Raw genomic sequence first — 22830 nt, 5'->3', positions numbered from 1 at the left:
AAGGAAAGGCGTTCTGCGGCGTGTACACCCCAGAGACTGTAAAAGTACACTCAGGTGTGCATCCCAAGGCAGGTGCACCTGTGACGTTGCACCTGGCAACAGTGAACGGGGAAATAAACGGGAAGAGTTGGAGAGATTTAACCGAGAGCAAGTTTATTTTTTTAAACGGATCTTGGCGTAGTCTCCCCCAAACAAAACGAGCAGGAAGTATTAAGAATAACAGGTGAAAATGGGCAAAAAGTCGGACGAGGACAAGTCGGAATATGGTGAGTTGTTTTAAACAAAATGAGTAAACCGTGAAGATTGCCAGATTGCTTGAGGGCTAGCGAACTTAATTTAGCTGACTGGCTGGCAAGCTTGATGTTAAAGTTCTGTCGTAATAACCTGTTTATACATTTTGATTTTTACTGTCATCTATGAAGCTAGGCAGCATAATACCTTTTCATGCAATTATTTAAAACTGCCATTTCTCGTCTTTTCTTTATTGGTTGAAGTAATCCCAGTTGACTACGAGCTAACTATTTATGTTAATTATATGGAAATCTGCGTTTACAAATTTGTTTGTTGCTAGTCTGCTATTGGAAGGCGACTAACGCTTGTCTAGGAAGAGTTGCGTTGTATAAACTTCGTGTTAAATTAAACCGTAATTATAATGCAGTTATAGGACTATGTAGGGACTTGGGATGTAGCCTTCTTCGCAGTTGCATTGATGGGGATGTTGTTTGTTGTTTTTTCTTTTGTTTTGACAATGGTTGGCACAAAACTACCCAAAAATAGTGTGCTGAAGAATATTTGAATGTTATAATATTTTGTTTCACCTGGGGAGTAGCTAATCGTTATGCCTAGAAGATTATTAATCCACCTGTTATAAAAGCGGAAAACAAAGTTTTTTGCTAGTTCAAAAGAGACGTAGCTATAGCCTGTATAATACATATAAAATATGAATGTTAAAGAGAATTCGAGCTCAAATATCCGGTTAGGTTTGTTCGGTCGTTCCATATATGAACAAGCAAATTGTCTAGTATTGTGTTCATTATACCCTCCTGCCGGCCCCTGTCCTCCTTTTTAAAAATCCTGCTTACTGTACGTGTCCAAATCACAATTTATTGTGGGGAAAAAAGTGTCCAGTCTAAAATTATTATGCTGAAAACACAAACTTTGAGACTGACTGATCAGCATGACCAGCTATGATCATTAGGGGAGTCATGGATTAATCATACAACGAAAGAGTGTAAAAACAGTATTTACATCAATTACACAGTTTCACACGGTGAATTGAGCAGCCAGCAACAACAGAAGACCAGTTCATTAAAGGCAGAGCGCGTGTTTGCATAGTGCCCTTCGATGTCACCGCTGAGGTTCATTTGTAATTATTTGTGAAAAGGGATGGTGGTGGTGTTTAGAGTGTGTGTGTGTGTGTGCGTGTGTGTGGCAACACGTTACACAGCTTTTCCGCGGGGCACATGCAATGTGACAGTCCTACGCGATTGCACAGAATTAAGAGTGGAGTAAGTGGTGGGTTGGAGGCTTGTGTCACGTGATCTTTGACGAAGAGGAGACTCAGGAGTTCAGCTCAGTTCGAAATATTTATTTAATTTATTCTCAGCTGATTTTATACCCCGGAGATCGAAGTGTAGGCCTATTCAGGAGGCCTCTGGGATCCAGACTGGTTTTCCATTTTAGTATCAGGTTTCCCCAGACCATATGCTAACCTTAGCCATTATGAGCTGCAAAGCCCATCTGACAAAAGAAAATTGACCTGGCAAACATAGCTAACCCTTTGAAGAGTGGGTTTTTCAGAATGTTATGGGTTTTATTTCTTTTTTTATTTATTTTCCTTTTCAAAATTCAACGTCAGTGTTCTGGTGGAACTCCATCGCTCTCCATTACCGGTAGTGATTGTTCCGTCGGAATTAGAATGTTAAAGTTGAGAGCATTCTAATTGCGTAATTGTGACCTCACATCTTAAAGGGCTAAAAAGCCCTGATCGGCAACCTGGACTGTGAGACTTTATGAATGTGAGCCCTGTTCTGGGACCAGCCTTGGCCCCTGTTAGTTCCTAATGGATACGGTTGTGACACAGGCAGCATGTTTCCACTGTTTCCTGATCAGCCAGTCTGGTCCAATCAGAGCCCAGGTCCGGAATTCACTGAAGCTGTTTTTCTTTTTCTCCAAATCTGACCTCTAATTGCTGTAAAATCCTGCCAGTCCACTGAGCATTTTACAGCTATTAGAATTCAGTTTTGGAGAAAAAGAAAAAAACAACTTCAATGACTTTTTGCACCTGGGTGGAGGAGAGTATTTATTGGTCTTCTTTAGTATTTATTAGTCTTCTTTGGCTTCTTCCGCAAAGGTTTGGACAAGCATCCTCTCTTATTAATTCAGAGTGTATTCAAGAGTGTTTTTTAAAGTTGCAGGTCAGGATTAGATTTGATTATATTAGATTACAGGCATTTAGCCGACGCTCTTATTCATAGCGATTTACACAACTTTTTACCCAGCATTTGGATTGCATCCATTTATACAGCTGGATGTATACTGAAGCAATGCGGGTTAAGTACCTTTGCTCAAGTGTACAACGGCCGCGTCCTTCCTGGGAATCGAACCCGTGACCTTTAGGATAAGGAAGTCCAGTTCCTTTTCTATTATGTCCCACAGTATAAAGGTGTGATCGTTATACGGTGGCCAATTACACACTTTAACTCCTGGCGGTGCGCTATCCCGCTGGCCACTTGCCCTCAGCGCGACACGCCCACCTCCTACGGAACGGAAAACTTGGGCCAACAGACGCTCGGTGAACTTCCTCCTCGAGGGATGGAATGTTCATAATGTTCCGGAACGTTTCATATCTGAGTTCATCTGAATGATGAATCGGGTCTAATTTTAGTTTAGATTTCTGATAGATAGCATCAGCTTCATGTTTATAAATGACTCGTGTGTGACGTAAGTGAGAACAGACCTCTGCTCTGAAAGAACCCGCGTGCGAAAACGAAATACTTGTTCTCCTCCATTTTTTAAAAGTGAGCCATTGCAGACAAAACAGAATAGACATGGTCAAAACAACTTACTTGCCTACTATTGAGTATACAATATTAGGCACGTAAGCTATTGATTATACTTGTATACTCAATAGTAGGCAAGTAAGTTATCGAGTATTCGTGTATACTCAATAGTTGGCAAGTAAGCTGTTGAGTATTCTTGTATACTCAATGGTAGACAAGTAAGCTATTGAGTATACTTGTATACTCAATATTAGGCAAGTCAGCTATTGAGTGTACTTGTATGCTCAATATTAGGCAAGTCAGCTGCAAGTAAACTGTTCTGGACATGACCAGAATGAAAACACCGACAATCTACGACTGCGCAATGAAGCGCGACGTTAAAAAAAAAAAAAACAGAAGTGGCCCAAATCCGACAGGCGAAGATTTGATTTGTGTTCACACAGCTCATAAAAAAATCAGAGCTGCGTCACATGCAAGTAAAAAACATTATATATATATATATCTGGGCCTCTTCAGCCTGTAATCTGAACGTATCCTGACTGTAAGGGCTCCACCTTCTCAATTGTGCTGAACCTTTGTGGAAATGGGATATACCACAATGCATCGACATAAAACGTATCGTCAGGGTCAGATAAAGATCGCAGTGCTTCAAAACATGAGGAAAATGCGCAATTTATTACCGATTTCAGATAGCTATGCATTCACAAATCAGTTGAAGCATATTGAATTTCTGTAAGGAAACCCCCCCCCCCCCCCCCCCCACCCCTACTCCCAGCCTGAGTTAAAAGTTAAAAGCTCGAATATGAAGAAAAAAGTAGCAATTTTTGAGGATGGGGAGAAAAGAAATCGTTGCTCCTCTTTGAGGCCTTCATTTCAATTTTGTGTTTTTAAAACTTTCCCCTCAATCTCAAGAAATTAAAGGGGCAGGGTGGGGGGTGGGACATGGGTGGGTGCATGAATAATGTTAAGGAATCAGCACTGGGGAGTTTACAGATAAAGAAAGTATATTGACCGCTCCCCCCACCCCCCAACAGCCTCCCCATTGACCTCTGATCTTTGTACCATCGTAACCTGGTCGTGACACACCCGTCTCTGAATGAGTCACCTGTTAAGACCTAAATAGAACCGCGGCTAATTTTTTACAAGCAGAGAGAAGAGGTGGCGAGATGCTGTTCGGTCTCTTCGTTCAGTTTCATTCGAAAGGTGCTTCAGCTGGTGCGATTTTTTCTGTCTTACTTTCTCCTCCTCCCAGTGTACTGCAGTGTCCAGTCAGTCAGTGTGCATGTAGTATATTAACCCTCTCTCTCACTGCAGTGTCCAGTCAGTCAGTGTGTATGTACTGTATTAACCCTCCCTGTCAGTGCAGTGTTAATGTACTGTAGTGTCCAGTCAGTCAGTGTGCATGTAGTATATTAACCCTCCCTGTCAGTGCAGTGTTAATGTACTGTAGTGTCCAGTCAGTCAGTGTGTATGTACTGTATTAACCCTCTCTCAGTGCAGTGTTAATGTACTGTTATGCTCAGTCAGTGTGTATGTAGTATATACTGTAGTGGAATGGTTGAATCTATGCCGATACTTTATCTCTGACTCATGTTACTTGTGTCACTTGTGTTCAGTCCTAATCTTTACTTCCCATCTGATTCTCATGAAAATCGCTTTATTATTCTGAGAAAAGATTACAGTGCACCTGGATACACACACGCAAACACACACCCACACACACACACACACACACACACACACACACACGCAGCATGTTCTTGCGCCCCCCCCCCCATTAAGCCGATCACTGTTAATATTAAATTATAAATTGTGTTTGTAGTCATGGGGGTCATCAGTTTTTCAGTCCAGCTTGCAAACTTGTTAACCTTGAAGTGCAGGGTTGGATGACTTCCTGTTCCATAAACAAACACGCGCACACTTCCTGATACGCCGTGGAGCGATGACACGGACAGCTTCGACGTTTCCTCGCATTTCAAAACATATTTAAATAAGTGGCATTTCGTAGCTGTGCAGGCGCAGTATATTAAACGCAGTGTTTCTGCGCTTGGGCGCGTATCTTTATGCTTATATACGTACATAAAACCAGGCTGCTGTTCAGACTTTGAGTAACAGCCTGTGTTATGTCAAGCTGTTCCAGCTTCTTAGTTCGTAAAAATGAATGCTAGTGTACCCTAGCAGAAGCAGTAAAGGTAACTGCTGTGAGGTCACAGATCTCACAGAACAAAGCCAGACCCTTCGGCTGCCGTCATGTGATTCATCTGGTGAAGCACCACTTACTGTCCCTTTGTAATGCGACACAACGCATGCAGAGAAACTGGTTTCACCTCTGTGGTCTTTTCAGTGTTTGCCACTCCCTTTCTCTCTCTCCTTCTCTCGCCCTCTCTCTCTCTCTCTCTCTCCCTCTCTCTCTCTCTCACACACACACACACTCACACACCAACTCACAGAAACACTCACTCTCTCACTCACTCATTCACTCACACAAACACTCACTCACTCACTGACTCTCTCTCTCTCTCTCTTTCACTCTCTCTCACACACCTTGTCTCCTAAGGGTATTTGTGCAACCAAACCGCAATGTCACCACCCTGTTTTTATTCTAGTTTCTGTTAATTACCTGGACCTCAATATCAATTTATTATTATTATTATTATTATTATTATTATTACTATTATTATTATTATGTAACAGCCAAGTCACGCTTTGTTTTTCGATGAGATGCACCGGGGAGGTCAGGCAGCTTACTATACAGATTCTTTATCGCTATACAGGTTTATCCATTTTTAATAGGTTATCTGTTTTTATGTGTGCTGTTGCGTGTTGACTTGTCTGCACTTACTCTCAGGTTCCTTTGCAAAACAGTTTCAATGAGGGGACAGTAAAAGCTCAATTACCTCGACTGTAGTAGATAGCATGTTGGCGGAAGGTTTCAGATAACCATAAGGAAGTGGTGGGCGGGTGGTTTCCAGAAATGCTCGAGTGTTTTAATCGCTCCGGACAAGGGCGTGCGTCGGCTCGCTCTCCCTCTCCAGGGCTATCTGCATCCGTCACTGAATTTAAATTAAATTCAAATTTCTTTTCTCTCTACCCCTTTCCTCTTCTCCCTCTCCCTCTCCCTCTCTCTCTCTCTCTCTCTCTCTCTACCCCTCTCCTCTTCTCCCTCACACACTCTCTCTCTCCCTCTCTCTCCTTTTATCAGGAGCTTTAATCCAGAGTACTACAATGTAGGAGAACAAAAGTGAATTTGCCTCTGTTTTCACATTCAGAATGCATCACTGGAACGACTTATTTGAATTTTTTTCCGGGAGTGTTTTTGGAACAAGCTTTGAACACGGCCTAGAAAACAGCCTGAAATCAATGTGCAAGAAAAAGTAGATGAATTCAAATAAATCTCACTCTCTTTATTTGTCTCTCTCTCTCTGTCTCCCTGTCTTTCAGGAAGATAGTTTTTATTCCAGCTAACAAGGTCCTGTAGCACAGTTGTAAAACAGCACAGTCATATTGAGTTTTCCTTCAAATCTCAGCTTTAACTTCCTCAACATTTTAGTCCCTTCACTCATTAACGTTTGAGCCTCATTCCAGCGAAGTCGGTCACACACTCACGCACGCATGCACACACAAACACACACATATGCACGTACACACATACACATGCACGGACACACCAGATGTACACACACACACACCACATGCACGCATGCACACACACACACACACACGGCACATACATGCACACGCACACGCACACACACACACACACAGGTACGCACACAGAGAGTTGTGGGGAGAGCAGTCAGCACGTGTGTCAGCACATCCTGTTTGAGTCCGCATAGGAATAGTGCTTCCACACCCTCTGTCTGTAGCTGCTGTGCATTCTGTGGCAGGTGTGTGTGTGTGCACATGGTGTGTGTGTGTGGGGAGTGTGCGTGTGTTTGTGTGTGTGTGCAGAGTGTGTGTGCGCGTATGTGTTCGTACAGTAGTACAGTAGTGAACGCGTGTGTCAGCAGTTTGTCAAAGGCAGCGTTGTCACACTATGGGTATTGAATCAAGGACAGAATTTCGCTTTGCATGTTGTTTATGTTATTGGAACAGGCAAAGTCTTTGGAGGTAAATATGTCCTCCCTCCCTCTCTCATTGCAGGGGATCCAGCCCAGCACGATCCCACGTTCAATGGGCCGATACACAACAGGTGAGTGTCCTCCCGCCCCGTCCCACCCCTTCCCGTCCGCTTCAGTCTTCCCCTGCAGATCCACTCGATCCTGGTCTAAATGATTTCACTGGATCCTGGTCTAAATGATTTCACTGGATCCTGGTGTAAATGATTACACTGGGTCCTGGTCTAAATGATTTCACTGGGTCCTGGTCTAAATGATTTCACTGGATCCTGGTCTAAATGATTTCACTGGATCCTGGTCTAAATGATTTTACTGAATCCTGGTCTAAATGATTTCACTGGATTCTGGTCTAAATGATTTTACTGTATTGCGATTGCTCCTATTACTTACTCTCTCTCTCTATTTCTCTCTCTCTCAGGAGCTGCACAGATGTGATCTGCTGTATTCTCTTCATGGCTGCCATTGGAGGATACCTGGTGGTGGGAATTATGGGTAAGTTTATGTTTTGTCCCTACACAACGGTGCAGCTTCTCTCTCTCTTCCTCCCTTCCTCCTTCCCTCATTCCTTCTCACTATCTCTCTGTACCTGTCAGCGCTGGTAGAGTTGCAGTGCATATAAATGTGTGTGAGAGGATGGTACAGATGGTACATCCCAAAATGACTCTGTTCACTTCCTCATTTACTGCTGATGCCCCCTGTCCCAACTCCCATTCTCTCTTCTGGCTCCTCCCACTCTCTCTCCTAGCTCCTCCCACTCTATCTCCTAGCTCCTCCCACTCTATCTCCTAGGCCCCTTGTAGAAAGCTCTTGGCTTATCTCAGGCAAACATAAAATTGGAAACAGGTCAAAAGTGAATAGACAATGAGGTTATCTTGATAATGTGTGCTCTAGACTTACACACACACGCACGTGCGTGCGCGCACACACACACACAGATTCACACACACACACTTACACACACACACACAGATTCACACACACATGCGCACACACACACACGCATCCACACACACACACACACTTACACACATAGACACCCTTACACACTTACACACTTGAACACAAAAATACCGACACACATAAACACACACAGACACACGCACACACACACACACACACACTCACACACACACTCACGCGCACACACACACACACATGCACACACACACACACACACACACACACACTCACGCACACACACACACACATACACACACACACACACACACACACACACACACACACACACATGCACACACACACACACACACACTCACGCACACACACACACACACACACACACACACTCATGCCCTCACATGCATTTGTTTCCTTCTCCTCTGTCCAGCCTGGCTGTACGGTGACCCTCGCCACGTCCTCTACCCCCGCAACTCCACCGGAATGTTCTGCGGCCTGGGACTGAACAAGTAAACTGACCTGTCTGTTCTCTGAGCGTGCGTGCGTGTGCTGTGCTGAGTGACTGCGCTCTGGCGTTCCGGAAGCCTCCGCCGAGTGTCACAGTTATGGCCCCTTGTGTTTCTGACAGAGAGAAGAACAGCGTGTTTTATTTCAATATCATAAAGTGCGCCACGGCAACCAACATCATGGCAGCCGCCCTGAATGGCCTGCAGTGTCCCACAACGCAAGTCAGTTTACCCCATGTGTGTCTGTGTCTCAATGTATCAGTGACTCAGTGTGTCTGTGTGTCTGTGACTCAGTGTGTCTGTGTTTCTGTCTCAGTGTGTCTGTGTCTCTGTCTCAGTGTGTCTGTAACTCAGTGTGTCTGTGTTTCTGTCTCAGTGTGTGTCTGTGTCTCTGTCTCAGTGTGTCAGTGTCTCTGTCTCAGTGACTCAGTGTGTCTGTGTCTCTGCCTCAGTGTGTCTCTGTCTCAGTGTGTGTCAGTGTCTCAGTGACTCAGTGTGTCTGTGTCTCTGTCTCAGTGTGTCTCTGTCTCAGTGTGTGTCAGTGTCTCTGTCTCAGTGTGTCAGTGACTCAGTGTGTCAGTGACTCAGTGTGTCAGTGACTCAGTGTGTCAGTGACTCCGTGTGTCTGTGTCTCTGTCTCAGTGTGTCTGTAACTCAGTGTGTCTGTGTTTCTGTCTCAGTGTGTGTCTGTGTCTCTGTCTCAGTGTGTGTCAGTGTCTCAGTGACTCAGTGTGTCTGTGTCTCTGTCTCAGTGTGTCTCTGTCTCAGTGTGTGTCAGTGTCTCAGTGACTCATTGTGTCTGTGTCTCTGTCTCAGTGTGTGTCAGTGTCTCTGTCTCAGTGTGTCAGTGACTCAGTGTGTCAGTGACTCCGTGTGTCTGTGTCTCTGTCTCAGTGTGTCTGTGACTCAGTGTGTCTGTGTCTCTGTCTCAGTGTGTCTCTGTCTTAGTGTGTCAGTGTCTCTGTCTCAGTGCGTCATTGACTCAGTGTGTCTGTGACTCAGTGTGTCTGTGTCTCTGTCTCAGTGTGTCTGTGACTCAGTGTGTCTGTGTCTCTGTCTCAATGCGTCAGTGACTCAGTGTGTCAGTGTCCTTGGAAGTGAAGGTGTCAGCCACTCTCTCACTCTGTTCATGTCCCTTTTAAGTGTTTAACTTGCCCACAAGAATAAAAAAATGTCTCTTTGCAGGTGTGTGTAAAACAGTGCCCCACTGAATTCTGGGTATTGTCTCCTGAGTTCTACCTCCCGACTGCTCAGGCGAAGGATTTTCCCAGACCACAGTACTGCGTGCCCTCCCTTAACCTGGCCACCACCAAGCTGGTACGCCACATTCCGCGCCCGCGTGTGGCAACGTGTGTTTGTGAGTGCATCTGTGTGTGCTGATGTGTGTTTGTGAGTGCATCTGTGTGTGCTGATGTGTGTTTGTGAGTGCATCTGTGTGTGCTGATGTGTGTTTGTGAGTGCATCTGTGTGTGCTGATGTGTGTTTGTGAGTGTGCCTGTGTGTGCTGATGTGGGTTTGTGAGTGCATCTGTGTGTGCTGATGTGGGTTTGTGAGTGCATCTGTGTGTACTGATGTGTGTTTGTGAGTGTGCCTGTGTGTGCTGATGTGTGTTTGTGAGTGCATCTGTGTGTGCTGATGTAGGTTTGTGAGTGCATCTGTGTGTGCTGATGTGTGTTTGTGAGTGTGCCAACATGCGTGTGAATTGTATCATTTAAAATTTTTTTTTTACATGTTTGTGTTTGTTATCACTGAGAAATAAAATGCATTTTTCAAGAAAGACCTGTTCCTGCGTTCCTGCGTTCCTGGGTGTCCGCGGGTGTGTTTGCGTGCACGGTCATGCATGCTCCCGTGTGTGTGTGTGTGTGTGTGAATTTACTCAATGTGTCTCTGTTGTTTAATACATGATTAACTGTTAGTTTGATCAAAGACTAGAGAGTATGCTTAAATGCTAACGGATGGTTCTCCTCCCTCTCTCTCCTGCGCTCTCTCTCTCTGTCTCTCTCTCTCCCTCTCCCGCTCTCTCTCTCTCTGTCTCTCTCTCTCTCCCTCTCCCGCTCTCTCTCTCTCTGTCTCTCTCTCTCACAGCCCGTCAAAGAGATTGTTGAGAAAGAGCTTTGTCCTTTCTTCACCATTCCTTCATCGTCAGGTAACACTTTGTCTTCCGGTCTTTGCAGACAGTGTGTGCGCAGCTACCTGCGGGACAGCTAACGGTTACAGTGTCCCACACCACGGTTCACTGACGTGTGTTCAAGTACCTCTCAGTCAGAAATCAACATTTTGCCAAATTCACTGCGCAGATTAATCAAATTGAATACCTATCCGTACCAAATAAATTAAAAATGCTTCTGGGGGAAGAGGACGGCGCAATAGAGGTGGCAGCCCAGCATGTCTCTGCCTGCCACAAATTACAGTCAGAGAGAGTGTGGACTAAATGGTGGTATAATACAAAATATCTTCTGTGTTCATTATTAATACTGATTCATAAATTGTTGCATTATGAACTAAGTGTCTTTTAACCTAGGTATGTGTGTGCATATGTATGTGTGTGTGTGTGTGTGTGTGTGTGTCTATACTTTCATATGTGTATGGGGGGGCTTGTTACTCTTTTCTTTTATTATTTCTTCCCCCTCTTCTGGTTGTAGGGGTCTGTCATTTTGTATGTCCCATTGCTTTTGCAACACAAGTTTACTTGTCATGCAAATAAAGCACATTTGAATTTTAATTAAATTAAATTGTTCACTATTGCAGGTGTTGTAGTAATATGTCACAGTGCCTTCTCATTTGTTCTCTATCTCCACCAACAACTCCTCCTTACTAATTTTATTTAATTGTCTTTGTTTGCTGGTTCATTACTTTTTATTTTTGAGAATTTGTTATCATTTTGTAATCCAAATAAAGGGTTTTTTAAAATTCTTTCTCTCTCTCTCTCTCTCTCTCTCTCAATTCAATTCAATTCCCTTTATTGGCATGACAAATTTGTACATTTGTATTGCTAAAGCTTGGTAGATACATGGCAATGTATAAAAACAAAAATAAAAACAATAGAAGTAACAATACATAGTAACAATAACTAACAGTAAAAAGTTGCAATAAAAATAAATCAGCATAATATAACAGTGTGTGTGCACGTGTTTGTGTGTGTGTTTGTGTGCGCGTGTGTAAATGTTTGTGTATAGGTAAATACGTGTGGTGTTGTGGTTGTATTCCATCTCTCTCTCTCTCTCTCTCTCTCTCTCTCTCTCTCTCTCTCTCAGTGTTGGGAAGGTGCTTGCCCTCAGTTGGCTCTCTGGGCAAGATTCCGGGAGACTTCATCCTTCCGGGAATGTCCTCTCCCAACCAGACGGCCAACGCCATCCGGAATGCCACCGGGTAAGCCCCGCCCCCTCCTGCACATCCTGCTCTGGCTCTCTGACTCTCCCACACCACTGTTTACCCATAATGCTCTCTGCACACAACAAACCCGCAAACCACATGTGGGTAAACGAACCAGACAATGCAGAGCACTGTAACACACGAACACCCTCACACACACACACAGGCAGGCATGCACGCATGCACGCACACGCACACACACACACACACACACACAAGCATGCACGCATGCACGCACGCACACACACACACACACACACACACACACACACACATATGCACAGACACACACACACACACACACACACACTATAATATCACCCTCTGCGTGAACTCTTTATCTCTCTCTGTTTCTCACATTCAGAAATCCACAGTATGGCTCGTGAGTTGCTGTTCTACTATTGTTAGTCTTAGATACCACCATTTTCTCCTGGTGATGTTTGTCTTAATGGTGACTAATTTGTCTGTAGTCCTAGTGCTACTTGTGTTCTGTTTTTGCTTTTTAGTCTGTCTGTAGTGCCTGTCTGTATTCCTAGTACCATTAGTGATCTGCTTAACTTTCCAGTCTGTCTGTATTCTTAGTGCCAGTAGTCGGTACTGATGGCGAAAAGCATGTCGTTTGAAACAATATAAAGAAGGCATCTGATTGGTTGGAAAGAAAAGTGCAAAGGTTTTCGGTAACTGCAAAAGTTTTGCTAATATTAAGGCACAGAACCTTATCTAACAACAGCTGTATCTGAACCATGAAGTGATTAATGAGATCCACTGTTTGTTTTCCCACATTCTTTTAAACACTCGCAAAACTAATGCGATGTTGACTTTCTCAAGAGGCCATTAAATTAATCAAACGGAGCATTTATAATAACACTAGTCAGCAGCAGTACAGGAATTAGTCAGTATATTTGCAATTCCCCAGTAGCTCTGGCAGAATATTTCTGCTAATAATAATGCCACAATGGATAAAGTCACAATCGATTTATATTTAGGGATGGACAATATTGTTACAAATTTAGAGAGGCACAGTATTTTGAAATTCTCAACACACCCTGTACTCTCATTTTTTCTGAAAGCAGACGTGTTTATTTTATCGAATGAACACCTATGAATATCCAGATTCACTATCTAGAATGGTGCTGTAGTAGAATATGGGTGTTTTAAAATGCTATTCGTCTAGAATTGTGCTGTTGTAGAAAAGTGCTGTATTAGAATAGTACTCTTCTAGAATGGTGATGTTGTACAATATTGCTGTTCTAGAATGGTGCTGTTATAGAATAGTGCTGTTTTAGAATGGTACTATTCTAGAATGGTGTTGCTCTAGAATGGTGTTGTAGAATGGTGTTGGTCTAGAAGTGTGCTGTTCTAGAATGGTGCTGTAGTAGAATATGGGTGTTTTAAAATGCTATTGGTCTAGAATTGTGCTGTTGTAAAAAGGTACTGTATTAGAATGGTACTCTTCTAGAATGGTGATGTTGTACAATATTGCTGTTCTAGAATGGTGCTGTTTTAGAATGGTACTGTTCTAGAATGGCGCTGCTCTAGAATGGCGCTGTTGTAGAATACTGGTGTTTTAGAATGGAACTGTTCTAGAATGGTGCTGTTGTAGAATAGTGCTGTTTTAGAACGTGCGCTAACACCCCAGACTGTCCACTTCCTGCTTAGTGACCTGTTTTCTGGTTTCAACGCGGAGGAGGTGGGAGTTCGCATCTTCGAGGACTTTGCCTCATCCTGGCCCTGGATCCTCATGTGAGTAGTAGGTCATTGCTCTTTGACCACCACCTCCCCCCAATCCCCTTACCAGAGAAGGAGAACATCTTGTTCTACATTGCCCCCTGGTGGTCGACAGATTCCACAGCCCTGCTCTACACTCCAGAACTGCTTAATGGAATTTTTAGAGGACAAAAAGTCCCAAAGCATGAACAGATGTTCATATATACTAAAATATCAATCTGTATATTTTCCTAAATGGGGATAAATATGATTATACACTGGAAGCATTCAGTTCTTTGTCCTTGGCTTGTGTTTGGTGTGGTCCCAGTGTTCTTATAACCAGACTGCCCCACTGGCCACGCCCACTACTGCACCCCATCCACCAATCCTACGTTACTTACTCTCTACTCCTCCTCCTCCTCTGTCCTCCTCCTCCCCTCTGTCTCTTCTCCTTTCGTCTCTCATCTCCTTTCTCCTCCTCTCCCCTTTCTCTCTCCCCCTCTCTCTCCCCCCCTCTCCCCCCCTCTCTCTCTCCCCCCCTCTCCCCCCCTCTCTCTCTCCCCCCTCTCCTCCCTCCCTCCCTCCCCCCCCCCTCCCTCCCTCCCTCCCTCCCCCCCCTCTCTCTCTCCCCCCTCTCCTCCCTCCCTCCCCCCCCCCCCCCCCCTCTCTCTCAGAGGTCTGTTGATCGCCATGCTGCTCAGTATGATGTTCCTCCTGCTCCTGCGCTTCACGGCTGCGGTGATTATCTGGGTCCTCATAGTGGGAGTGCTGGCTGTAATAGCCTACGGTGAGCAACACACACTGTCAGTACTGCGTGTCTGTGTTGGTCTGTACTGTGTGGTGTGTCTGTGTTGGTCTGTACTGTGTGGTGTGTCTGTGTTGGTCTGTACTGTGTGGTGTGTCTGTGTTTGTCTGTACTGTGTGGTGTGTCTGTGTTTGTCTGTACTGTGTGGTGTGTCTGTGTTGGTCTGTACTGTGTGGTGTGTCTGTGTTGGTCTGTACTGTGTGGTGTGTCTGTGTGGGTCTGTACTGTGATCCCATACAGGCTTCTCACTTCCTGATTCTTTCCTCTCAGGAATATGGCACTGCTACTGGGAGTATGACAACTTCAAAACCTCCGCATTGACCTACAAGGAAGTGGGCTTCACCACCAACTTCTCTGTGTACCTGCAGATCAAAGACACCTGGCTGGCCTTCTGTGAGTCCATCCATCCATCCATCTGTCTGTCTGTCTCTCTCTCTCTCTCCTGGTGGGTACAGACAGAATGTAACCCTGCCTCTTCGCCTTTTCCCTCAGTGATCATCCTCTCCGTGGTGGAAGTCATCCTGCTCCTGCTTCTCATCTTCCTCCGGAAGCGGATTCTCATCGCCATCGCACTCATCAAGGAGTCCAGCAAGTACGAGCTTCCCTGCTGCACTACCATTCCATTCCATTCATTACACTCTATCCCATTCCATGTATTCAGTTCCATTATATTCCGTTCCATTCCATTCATTACACTATATCCCATTCCATGTATTCAATTCCATTATATTCCATTCCATTCAGTTTATTACACTATATCCCATTCCATTCCATTATATTCCATTCCATTCCATTCAGTTTATTATACTATATCCCATTCCATTATATTCTATTCCATTCCATTCATTACACTATATCCCATTCCGTGTATTCAATTCCATTATATTCCATTCATTACACTATATCCCATTCCATGTATTCATTTCCATTCAGTTTATTACACTCGATCCCATTCCATTCCATTACATTCCATTCAATATATTACGCTCTATCCCATTCCATGTATTCAGTTCCATTATATTCCTTTCCATTCAGTTTATTACACTATATCCCATTCCATCACATTATATTCCATTCCATTCCATGATTTCAGCATGCTTGTATGTGCTTTTACAGTGAAGTGAAGGGGAGGAACTCGCCTCAACCACCACCCACCTGCATGATGCTCTTGCTTCAACAGTGACTATGACGATGACGTCATCATCAGAACTGACTGTGTGCTCCTCTTGTCCGCAGGGCTGTGAGTCACATGATGTCATCGCTGGTCTACCCCCTCATCACCTTCGTCCTGCTGGTGGTGTGTGTGGCCTACTGGGGAGTTACTGCACTGTATCCTCTAACGTGTTTGCGTGCGTGCGTGTGTGCGTGTGTGTGCGTGTGTGTGCTTGCATGAGTGCCAGCCTGCAGTTTTGAGCGCTCTGCGTTTCTACGCGTGTCTTTATGCCATCATGTGCTGGTCTGTGGTGTGTGTCAGTAATGGGCGGTATTCCGGCTGTCTGTGCCGTGCCGTGCCGTGTCAGTGAGCCGGGCAGTGCCCTCCATGTCCCCGTTATGTGAGTTGACCCAGTGAACGCTCAGGTACCTGGCCACCTCTGGGGATCCCATGTACAGAGTTGTGGCCCTGGACTCCACTGAAGCAGAATGCAGCTCCATCAACGGCACGCAGTCCTGCAATCCACTGGTAAATGGGAGGAGCCTGAGGGGGAGTGGGAGGGGCCTGAGGGGGAGTGGGAAGAGTTTGAGGGGGAGTGGGAGGAGCCTGAGGGGGAGTGGGAGGGGCCTGAGGGGGAGTGGGAAGAGTTTGAGGGGGAGTGGGAGGAGTCTGCAGGGGGTGGGAGGAGTCTGAGTAGATTATAGAGAAATGGGAGGGGATTGTGGGGGAATGGGAGGAGACTATGGTAATGGGAGGAGTCTGAGGGGGAATGGGAGGAGATTGTGGGGAAATGGGAGATGATTACAGAGAAATGGGAGGACATTATAGGAAAATGGGAGGGGATTGTGGGGGAAAAGGAGGAGAGTTTGGGGGAATTTGGAGATAGTTTCCTCCCAATTCCCCATAATCTCTACCTTTCTCCTCGCTTTCCTCGTCCCCCTTTCCCCCCAACCCCTTCTTTCTTTCTCCCAGAATTTCAACTCCTCCGCCTACCAGCGCACCTGCCCGTCAGCGAGCTGCATCTTCATCAAGTACAACAACGAGGGCCTGTTCCAGCGGAACCTCTTCAACCTGCAGATCTACAACGTGCTGGCCTTCCTCTGGTGCGTCAACTTCGTCATCGCGCTGGGCCAGTGCACCCTGGCCGGGGCCTTCGCCTCCTACTACTGGGCCTTCCACAAGCCCTCGGACATCCCCATGTTCCCCGTCTCCCAGTCCTTCATGCGCTGCCTACGGTGAGGACCGCTGCCACCAGGGGGCGCCGTCGCCTCGTCTCCGCGGGGTTCAGGCAGCCTCGAGCGAATGTGGCTAATGTGCTAACGTGCTAACGGTCTCGATGTGAGACGAGAAGGGAGTACGAGCTCGCCTCGGGCGGTCGGTGACGTCTGTGGACGCCTCGAGAGCTGACGACAAGCCCAAAAACAGGCAGGGTCTGGGCTCCTGGAATACCGAACGTGTTGATTATTTAGGCTACCCAGTTAGTTTGTGGTGGTGTTTATGTACGAGTCTATGCTCCCTTAGACAGTGTTTTTACCGTGTGAGCTAGACTTGATGTTCGCAGCTGTGGATAACAGATACTTTATGTGAATTTTAACTCCGTAGGAGTTCCAGCGACCTTTGGCATGCACATATTTTACGTCGCTTTGGATAAAAGATTCCGCCAAATAAAATGTGATGTAATGTAATGGTGTCTTGCCTCTCTCTCTCGTGCTCTCTCTCCTCCTCCCCCTTCTCTCCCTCTCTCGGTTTCTCTCTTTCTCTTTCTTTCTCACTCCATCTGCACAGATACCACGTGGGCTCTTTGGCATTCGGGGCTTTGATCCTAACGATCATCCAGTTCATCCGGATCGTACTGGAATATTTGGACCACAAGTTTAGAGGTAGAAACACTGATATACAACCTCTGTGTTTCTTAGCAGAACCTCTGATTCTCAGTCGAACCAGTCTATTTCTCAGTAGAACCTCTGTGATGTAAGTGGCTGTAACCATAGAGTTTCTCAGTAGAACCTCTGTGATGCAAGTGGCTGTAACCATAGCGTTTCTCAGTAGAACCTCTGTGATGTAAGTGGCTGTAACCATAGCGTTTCTCAGTAGAACCTCTGTGAGGTAAGTGGCTGTAACCATAGCGTTTCTCAGTAGAACCTCTGTGAGGTAAGTGGCTGTAACCATAGCGTTTCTCAGTAGAACCTCTGTGAGGTAAGTGGCTGTAACCATAGCGTTTCTCAGTAGAACCTCTGTGATGCAAGTCGCTGTAACCATAGCGATTCTCAGTAGAACCTCTGTGATGTAAGTCGCTGTAACCATAGCGATTCTCAGTTGAACCTCTGTGATGTAAGTCGCTGTAACCATAGCGATTCTCAGTTGAACCTCTGTAATGCAAGTCGCTGTAACCATAGCGATTCTCAGTAGAACCTCTGTGATGCAAGTCGCTGTAACCATAGCGATTCTCAGTTGAACCTCTGTGATGTAAGTCGCTGTAACCATAGCGATTCTCAGTTGAACCTCTGTAATGCAAGTCGCTGTAACCATAGCGATTCTCAGTTGAACCTCTGTGATGCAAGTCGCTGTGTTTCTCTGCAGCCGCTCAGAATGGCTGTGCTCGTTTCGTCATGTGCTGCCTGAAGTGCTGCTTCTGGTGTCTGGAGAAATTCATCAAGTTTCTCAACAGAAATGCATACATCATGGTCAGTCTGTCTGTCTGTCCGTCTGACTGTCTGTCTGTCATACATCATGGTCAGCCTGTCCGTCTGACTGTCTGTCTGTCATACATCATGGTCAGTCTGTCTGTCTGTCCGTCTGTCATACATCATGGTCTGTCTGTCCTGTGTCTGAATCAGTCTATACATTTGCCTGTCAGTGTGGGTCAGTGTCTCAGTCAATCAAGTCCATTTTATTACAGGATTTAGGGACTTGTGCATTATTGTACGTTATCCATTGGCTGTAAAATGTTTCAGTCTATGTCCGAGTCTGTCACTCATCCATTACTCAGTCACATGGTTCATCCGCGCCACTGCTGTTTGATTGACAGGTTGCCATATATGGAAAAAACTTCTGTGTGTCGGCGAAGAATGCCTTCCTGCTGCTAATGCGGAACATCATCCGGTAGGTTCTGCTGTGTGTGTGTGTGTGTGTGTGTGTGTGTGTGTGAGAGTGCGTGTGTGTGTGTGAGAGTGTGTGTGTGTGTGTGTGTGAGCGTGTTTGTGTGTGCATATGTGTGCATGTGTGTGAGAGAGTGTGTGTGTGTTTGTGTGTGAGAGAGTGTGTGTGTGCATATGTGTGTGTCTGTGTGTGCGTGTGAGCGTGTGTGTGTGTGTGTGTGTGTGGACATATAAGTATTTTTTCCCAGAGTGCAATTTGGTTGTGTTTGATTTAGCGGAACCAAAGTTTTCTGGGGGTTTTGTTTCCCTGACACACCTTTTCTCTGCCCCCAGGGTAGTGGTGCTGGATAAAGTGACGGACCTGCTGCTGTTCTTTGGGAAGTTGCTGGTTGTGGGAGGAGTCGGTGAGAAATAATTGGCCATCAGTTCATTCAGCTGCCACTCTAATGATATGTAACTGCAATTAGTAGTGTTCAGTTTTTCATTTTTTAAATTCCTGCCATTTCTGAGGTTTCTGTTTTGTCGCATACAGTGTGTTTGAATACAACTTTGTAATGTCAGGCCGAATATACTCTTTAAGGCTAGTGCTAGAACTGGGTTAAAATTGTAATATTAGTAATATTAATGAATATAATATTGTCTCAATGCTTTCTGTTTGATTTTCAAATAGCAACTTTGCTGTTGCCATTGGACCTTAGACACAGTGATATGATTGGTTGGTCAGTCGGTTAACTCCTCCTCCTTACCCCCTCAGGTGTGCTGGCTTTCTTCTTCTTCTCTGGGAGAATCAGAATGCCCGGGGACACCTTCAATGCCCAACAGCTTAACTACTATTGGGTGCCCATCATTGTAAGTCCTTGTGCATGTATGTCTGACTGTACCTGGTGGTCACTCCAGAAAAAAACAGGCCATTTCAGTATTCAGTACATTAGCCACATTTGCATGCAGAATATTTCATCATTTTAAATACATTCATTCCAAGATTCCAAAGGAACTGTTTACCTGTACATTGATCTGATTAAAGTGTGCCTTTACATTTGCAAGCATGTAATCAAAAGATAACTTTTTTGACATGCGCAACACCCCAAACTCAAGCTAACTTCATCATTCTAACTTGCGTAATCCGTGGTTCGACCACACAATACAAATTTACGTAAACATCTCCAAACGTGCGTCATATTGTGTGTGCAGTATTTGCATTGACAGTGTTCTTATATGACGGGCAGCAGTGTCGATGGAATATGATTCTCCTTCAGTCATTAAACAACAGAAGACGAGCTCGAGCAGTTTTACAGCAATGACCACATAGCAACATGCTAAAACCCAATGCCACTGTTGTCTTTTACTCTTCGAAATTCATTTATTCACCATGAATTTGTGTCTAAATTTTGCAGTTTACTTATAGAATTAAATCAAGTTTGATCCATTATATGCCAAAAGTGGCATTCAGCAAAGCCAGACAACGATTCACAGAGCATGCGCATTCACGGACACTTTAAGCATTCACACGATCGGTTTACAAACAAACTACATAGCATCTAGCACCATACTAAGCCTGGCCTTGAGTAACCCCCAGTGTTTCTGCCTCTACTACATGGCCTGGCAAGCTCTTCCACACAGTTGACTACTCTCTGTGTGGAAGAAATACTTCTTAACATCTGTGCTGAATTTATACCCCCTCGTTCTACTACAGTAACTCAAGCCTGAACAGTCTCTTGTAGTTCACTTTGTTAATCCCTTTTATGAATTTAAAAGCCTTGATCAGATCGCCACTAAGTCTTATTCCTGCGTGCCGTCCTGCAGACCGTGGTGGTTGGCACCTACCTGATCGCGAGCGGCTTCTTCAGCGTCTACAACATGTGCGTGGACACGCTCTTCCTCTGTTTCCGTGAGTACTGCCGCCATGACAACCGCACACCGCGACAACCGCACACCGCCCGCTCGCCTGTTGTACAGGTGGAAAAAGCCGATGTCGAAGTTAACGGCGGTTACGTATTAACTGTGTTCGCCTGCCTGTTCAGCCCTGACATGAATTACGGTGCAGTGCTCCTGCTTGCCACTAGGGGAAGCATTGAGGTGACCTTTGTGGTCTGTACACACCTATGCGCAGCTCAACAGCTGAACCCTGTACAGTTACACATTTATACAGGTACAGGCAGTTAGGCAGCAGCAGAGTTCTACAGATGAACAGTTAAACAATTGTACAGGTACAAGATTGCACTGTTCTGACATTACACAGGTGCACATTTTTACAGTTACACAGGTACACAGTTGTGTGGTTGCACAGGTATACAGTTGTACAGTGTCACACGCCAGGGTGACACCCCTGGGAGGGAGGTGCAGCAGTTCCAGGAAACACTGTTGGTTGCCGCATGGAGAGAGAGAGAGAGGGAGAGGGAGAGAGAGAGAGAGAGAGAGAGCGCACCCATACCAACATGAAAATGAAATAAACAGACAACTTCACCCTCCCCCCTCTCGGGTTCCAGGCAAAAACAATAAACTAAAATGACAATGGTACACATTTGTACAATTACACAGGTACACAGTTGTACAGTTATACAGGTACAAAGCTGAACAGGTCTTTGGTACACAGGTACACAGTTGTACAGTCATACAGGTACAAAGCTGAACAGGTCTAAGGTACACAGGTAGACACACAGGTACGCAGATTAAGGTTGTGCTTGTTTCACCCCCTGGGGCCCCTCCTCCTGCAGTGGAAGACCTGGAGCGAAACGACGGAAGTGTCGAGAAGCCGTATTACATGTCAAAGAATCTGATGGGCATCCTCAACAAGAAGAACAAAGTGGCGAAAAGCAACTGAGAAGAGGATGGATGGTGAAAAGACCCCCCCCCCCCCGCCTCCTCTTTTTCCGCCCCTGTGATAACTCCGAAGGGTTGGGACGGCTGTGATGTCACCTTAACTCATGAACAAAAAAACAAAAAACAAAAAAAACTGTAGAGAGGAGCTCCACCAATCACAGAGTCCATTGGTAACGATCAACTCAACAGTGGCTGCAGGTGATTGGTGGATGCTTTCTGGTTGTATTTCCTAGATATCAGGAAGGAGCCAGTAAGTGTCCACCAGCTGCCATTGGGGCTCCTCTGTTTCCTATGGGTAAAGTGGCATCATGGTCATCTCACAGCTCGCTCTATCTTTCTTCACTTCACTGTTCCTCTCCCTCCTTTCTTTCTCCTGCCTGTTGGAGTGTTATAAGTTTACATGTCTGTGTCTGTTTGCACTTTTAAAAAAATGCTAAAAGAAAATGCTAATTGTTTTACTGCGTCATGAAAAAGGCGGGCTTCTCCAAGTTTGGAACGTAGCCACAGAAACTCTGCAGCCAATCAAAGAGCACCACAGAAACTTTTCAGCTTACCCTCTGGGGGCTGCCGGGAAGCCAATCACGCTTGTCCTCTGGGACGGTCTGCAGCCAATCACAGAGCACCAGCAAGGAGGATACTGACCTGGGACATCAGTTGCAGAAGTGCCCTTATCCACTGTGTGTGCTTCACTGTGTAAGCAAGGATCCTAGAGAGTTTCTCACAAAAAAAAATCTCAGTGAAAGTGATTGGTTGCCCATTACATATCATTCCTACGTGATGTATGCCTGGCACGTCCAACCAGAAACTTTCCCTGGAGTTAATTTTCAAGTGTTCTATCAGCTTACAACAGCGCTTATAGTTGTTCATTATACAGATTGCGTTATTTGTTTTAAACGATATCAGATGGGCCAAGTATCTACCGTTATTTTTTTTCCAGCACAAGTCATAAAAGTAAGTCGTTGTATTTGTTTTTCATGTTGATACATTTCTCACAGAACTGGAGTCTCAACTGAATATGTATGAGTGACAGTGATCGAGAGGACAGCTGTTATGATGTGTGAGCAACAATGTAAAAAATGTTTTCTAAATCGGCCTGATTCAGGTGTATGTGAAGAAACTGTACATTTTATAGAATGTGTTTATTTTACAATTTCAAAAACTGCAGCTTGAAAGAGCTGGTTTTTAAATAATTTAAAATTATATTGAATAGACAGGCCAGTTTTTAATAACTGAAAACAAACTGAAATGTGGAGCCAAATCATTTTCATAGCCAGGTAAAAAAGAAACCCCAATATATTTCGGTACAGTAGTGTGTATGTGTGATTTTGTTT

The 22830-nt window shown here is 45.1% G+C and overlaps 1 protein-coding gene across 2 annotated transcripts; it reads left to right on the top strand.

Moving 5' to 3' along the window:
* The first annotated feature begins 21 nt into the window (after positions 1–21).
* slc44a4 (solute carrier family 44 member 4) lies at positions 22–22655 on the top strand. Of its 2 annotated transcripts, XM_035427800.1 has the most exons (23): positions 22–266; positions 7146–7194; positions 7539–7612; positions 8469–8547; positions 8667–8766; positions 9730–9861; positions 10630–10690; positions 11799–11913; positions 12281–12298; positions 13576–13659; positions 14298–14410; positions 14699–14821; positions 14921–15020; positions 15665–15757; positions 16007–16109; positions 16554–16816; positions 17367–17461; positions 18162–18265; positions 18610–18683; positions 19013–19083; positions 19434–19528; positions 20483–20567; positions 21394–22655. In XM_035427800.1, the coding sequence occupies exons 1-23, from the start codon at positions 230–232 to the stop codon at positions 21498–21500; spliced, it is 2175 nt and encodes a 724-aa protein (XP_035283691.1). In that variant the 5' UTR covers positions 22–229; the 3' UTR covers positions 21501–22655. The 2 variants fall into 2 exon arrangements, with proteins under 2 accessions (XP_035283691.1, XP_035283692.1); XM_035427801.1 differs by lacking the exon at positions 12281–12298 and having other exon boundaries at positions 23–266.
* The last annotated feature ends 175 nt before the right edge of the window (positions 22656–22830 follow it).

This window comes from Anguilla anguilla, chromosome 8, assembly GCF_013347855.1.
Source record: "Anguilla anguilla isolate fAngAng1 chromosome 8, fAngAng1.pri, whole genome shotgun sequence".
In the NCBI taxonomy this organism is placed as follows: domain Eukaryota; kingdom Metazoa; phylum Chordata; class Actinopteri; order Anguilliformes; family Anguillidae; genus Anguilla; species Anguilla anguilla.
The sequence above is the reverse complement of the archived record's forward strand: the minus strand, read 5'-3'. Positions and strand labels throughout refer to the sequence as shown.

Excerpts from the sequence above, each read along its gene's own strand:
- slc44a4 (XM_035427800.1), top strand. The coding sequence starts at position 230 with ATGGGCAAAAAGTCGGACGAGGACAAGTCGGAATATG. Across the intron at positions 14,822-14,920 it reads AGACACCTGGCTGGCCTTCT|TGATCATCCTCTCCGTGGTG; the intron begins GTGAGTCCATCC and ends CTTTTCCCTCAG. Across the intron at positions 16,110-16,553 it reads CGCAGTCCTGCAATCCACTG|AATTTCAACTCCTCCGCCTA; the intron begins GTAAATGGGAGG and ends TCTTTCTCCCAG.